Here is a 4,433-nt window from a genome sequence, read left to right on the forward strand (position 1 = left end):
ATCAAATTTAATTAGTAGATAACGGCTACAATAATATACAAATCAATAAAAAACTATATCTAAAATTCACATACATAGCTACAATAATTACATACATGTATTATTTTACTAAAAATTTTATTACAAAATGATAATAAACTCACTAAACATGTGTAACATATACTCCGAAACATGACATATCTTGCCCTACTACCACTCCGCTCTAATCAGTACTTCGTCCACTATAACTTGGCGGATATATGATCCGAGCCCGTAAGAACAGCTCGGCACTTCGCCACGATCCTAATAATGTAGCGTGGGCCCGCCTCAGCACCCACCCTCTAAATTACTCCACGTGAGAGCGTCCAACCAACGGGAGCCGTCCGATCCGATCATTTCTGCCATTAAGATTTGCGGGAAGCTCCCACCCATCTTCTTCCGAAGCAAGGCGAAGGAGAGGACGACTCGGACCCGCCTCGCGTGCTCCACGCATCCTGCCTCGCCGCCTTCCGCCACCGCGCTCGCCGAGGTGAGCGCCGAGAGCTCGCCCTAGACCCTTGCTCGTTGCTGCTTCAACTTTGTGAGGGGGATTGGCCTCGTTTCGAGCATCTTTGCTGTGTGACGGCGGAAGATTACCTGTCCTTTTCGGGCGTTACGACGACTCCTAACGCTTCGGTGTTTGCGCAAGAATGCTTCGGTTCGTGTGATATGCGGGGAGCTTTTGGTGCGTCTGGTTGTTAGCTTGGAGGCAATCGGATGTTGGGGTCTCGTCCTCGTGGTTCTCGCTGCGTCTGTTTGGGGTTTTGTGGGAGAATCGTCTTGCGTCTTGGGGAGTTTGGATTCCATTTCTTGGAGTAGCTGGATTTCTTGGTTCTTGCAGCGGGGCTCCGTTGAGCGTAGCGGCGGGGCTGAGGACTTCCCAGCAGGAAGTGGGGTTTTGCTGTTCTTGGCTATGTTCGTTTATTGCGATTTTGAGGATGATTGCAGAATTTGTGTGATTCCTGATTATTATGGTTATGGACTTGTGGATGTGTGTTGACCTGATACGCTGAATTTTGCTTACCGACTCCTCGGTTGCTCGTCTTGTTAGCCGGCAATGGACAGTTGGGCGTTTTTTTGTTTGCTCCTGTTCGTGCTCGAACGTCTTGGTGGAAAACTGGGTAATGTTGATACCGCTCTTGGAAGGCACGATCTCGTGTCGGTTGATGTTAACACTGCTTTCTGTTCATTAAATTAGCTGTATTTGTTCTTGTTAGTTGTAGCGTTTTATTGTGTTCTACTGGTAGCATTATTAGAAGATAGAAAGGTGCTCCTCGTTTGTCTATTTTTTACTCAGAATGTTGCTCCGCGTATACGGGGGTAGGTACATTTTTGCACACAAAAACGATAATACTGTACTGCATTAGCCGTGTAGGCCTATTTGTACATATCAACCACTAGTTTCTTATTGGCTGTGCAAGGCACAAACGAAGTTTTTTAGTTTGCCTCTAAATATGATCTGCTATCTTTTTCAAGGAATGTAGACTGTATGGGATTTTTTTGTAACTGTGTTTGATTCCATGAGTTTTTTATGGACGTCGAAATGCTAGCGTAACTGCAAAACTACAAACTGTGAATGATTTCACCATCAGAACTTGTATTGTTCATGTCTGCTGGAATTTTGTTTTTACCTTGTCTGTCCTGCTGTTTTTCCTTCCTCGCATGATTCAGATACAGTTATTCTCCTTGATGTAACTTAGATTGAAGTTCTTACACGCCCTTTTGATTTTATTATGGTAGGAAGTAGCAAAAGGGTAATATGAGCTCAGGGAGCAGTACGGGCAGCCATGGGAAAGAAGCAGCATTATATGAGGAACAGCGGTCCAAGGTGATCCCATGTCACCAGAATTCACTGTTTTGCTTGCGTGGCTCTAAGTAGAAGGTTGCTGGATATTGGTTCTGCGTTCTACATAGAAGATTGCTGGATATTAATGCAACTTAAACTTGCTTCTCCTCCTTTTTTATTTTGTTAGACACTTCAATAGCCAACTGTTCCCATTACCCTATATTGCACTTACATCAGTGGGTATTCTTTGACATTTTTGTATTCTTTCATGTCAGATTGGTAAAGTTAGAGCTACCCTAGGACAACTATCTGGAAAATCAGCTCTATATTGCTCAGATGCTTCAATTGAGAGGTACCTGATAGCAAGGAACTGGGACGTGAAGAAGGCTACAAAAATGCTGAAGAAAACCTTGAAATGGCGTTCAGAGTATAAGCCAGATGAGATCTGTTGGGTGAGCCTTTCTCACCTTTGAATTAACAAAACCTATATTGCTTGAAAAGAACCATTCATGTATCTGCATAGTACACGTTATAAGGCTTATGCCATTGGGGAGCTTTTCTGGCATGCTTTGTGAAACATCTGATGCATTACGGCATCTGGTTTGATGCCTTAGTATATGATAGAAAATCTTATTTGAATTTCATGATAGGATGACATATCTGATGAAGCTGTGACTGGAAAAATTTACCGAACTTATTACTTTGACAAGAGTGGACGGAGTATCCTTGTTATGAGACCTGGATGCCAGGTTTGATAATGTTCTTTCTCCCTCCTTTTTTGCTAATCCAATGTGTATATACGTTTTAGATGCACTTTATACTGTCTCATTCAATCATTTTTATTTTATTATTTTGTTTTCCAGAATACCAAGAATGCCAATGGGCAACTCAAGTACTTAGTGTACTGTATGGAGAATGCAATTCTAAATCTGCCACGTGGTCAGGATCAGATGGTTTGGCTCATTGATTTTGCTGGCTTCAGCTTACCTAACGTGTCACTTCAGGTGACAAAGATGACAGCAGATGTCTTACAAGGTCATTATCCTGAAAGATTGGGTGTGGCAATCCTTTATAATGCTCCAAAGTTTTTTGAGTCTTTCTGGAAGGTATGTCTTTACAAGCTTTGTTTTTTCTTATTTATTTCATCAGAAACATAGGGATGACACATTCCGTATCAAATATATTATTTCCTGACCACATATTTCATTCACTTCTCTGCATATAAATTTGCCTGTTAAAGATTACTGTACAATGTTTGAGTTTTCTTCTTGATATTGGAGTATGGCATATTAATTTATGTAATTATTTTGTGGTCTTTTAGTGTTGCTGTAAGTAACACTTGTAGTGTATCAAGGGAAATGAAACACCCATTGCTATTTACAGTTATCATGATATATTTCAAGAACTAAAGTCAAGATCTGAATGTAGATTGCTAGCCCCCTTCTTGAGAAGAAGACTTTCAACAAGGTCAAATTTGTATACTCGGAGAAGCCTGACACCATGAAGATCATTGAAGACCTTTTCAACATGGATGAGTTAGAATGTGCATTTGGTGGCAAAAGCCCAGATACTTTCAATATAAATGATTATGCTGTGAGGATGAAAGAAGATGACAAGAAGATGCCATTATTCTGGAGCCCCGAGAATTCTGATCGTGCTTCCGAGCCATATCTGACAAGCAACCACAAGCCCCAAGAAAGCAGCTCGGGCTTAAAGACTGAACAGACTGAAGCTGAGAAGAGGGAAGACACAGAGACTGCCTCTGAAAAGAGGGGAGAAAATGAGACCGAGACTGAATCTGAAAAGGGGGAAGAGTCACATACTGAATCTGAAAAGAGGAAAGAAACAAAGACTGGATCAAGCGCAACTGAGCTGATAAGCTTTCCAGGAGAAGATACTGCCCCAGCAGATAAAAGCGGCATTTCATCTGATCTGTGAGTATCACCATGAAACGTACATGCCAAATGTTGATAGAAGCTCTACCGCATGAGTTTTCACTAAGAGATGAACATTAAATATGATGAGATACTCTAACACAGAACAGGAATGCGATGCATGAGTCGGCAACACTCTGTTTCTTTCTGTCCTCTACTCCTCTTGACCTTATTCCAAGAACCTTTTCACAATAAATCAGATCTATTGGATGACAGTGAACAATGCAACACCTTGTTACCATCAGTTACCTCGTGCCATTGCTGTTCATGATTTGTTCCGCTTATTAGTGATTGAGTTTCTGCTATAACCTGTGGTTTTCTAAATCTGAATACTATATTTTTATCGCTTTCTAAAATCAATAGCAAAACCAAGCGAAATTTTAGGGTGATTGAGGACATAAACACTTCTCACCAGCAGCTGTTGGGTGAAAAACCGTTGTTCACTTGTATTCTTGTCAGTAGCCACTATTTACTTTCAGTTAGTATACCACTTGGTACAAGACAGGTGCTGGGCCTGAAAACTTGAGCCTTTTCACTACAAACATTTCTGCCCTTCGTAAGCTATAGTGTCGACAAAACTACTGTCACAAGATCCTTTTCACTACAAACATTTCTGCCCTTTGTAAGCTATAGTGTCGACAAAACTACTGTCACAAGGCAAAACTCAGAAGTCTTCATAGAAGCTGTGTCTCTTT

General features: G+C 41.3%; 1 protein-coding gene across 2 annotated transcripts; it reads left to right on the forward strand.

Moving 5' to 3' along the window:
- The first annotated feature begins 344 nt into the window (after nt 1-344).
- Nucleotides 345-3,982, forward strand: LOC133919838 (uncharacterized). Of its 2 annotated transcripts, none has more exons than XM_062364371.1 (6): nt 345-508; nt 1,759-1,846; nt 2,080-2,256; nt 2,455-2,553; nt 2,668-2,910; nt 3,233-3,982. In XM_062364371.1, exons 2-6 carry the CDS (start codon nt 1,778-1,780, stop codon nt 3,740-3,742), a joined length of 1,098 nt encoding a protein of 365 aa, XP_062220355.1. In that variant the 5' UTR covers nt 345-508; nt 1,759-1,777; the 3' UTR covers nt 3,743-3,982. The 2 variants fall into 2 exon arrangements, with proteins under 2 accessions (XP_062220355.1, XP_062220356.1); XM_062364372.1 differs by lacking the exon at nt 345-508 and adding an exon at nt 533-1,139.
- Nucleotides 3,983-4,433: the final 451 nt, after the last annotated feature.

This window comes from Phragmites australis, chromosome 5, assembly GCF_958298935.1.
Source record: "Phragmites australis chromosome 5, lpPhrAust1.1, whole genome shotgun sequence".
In the NCBI taxonomy this organism is placed as follows: domain Eukaryota; kingdom Viridiplantae; phylum Streptophyta; class Magnoliopsida; order Poales; family Poaceae; genus Phragmites; species Phragmites australis.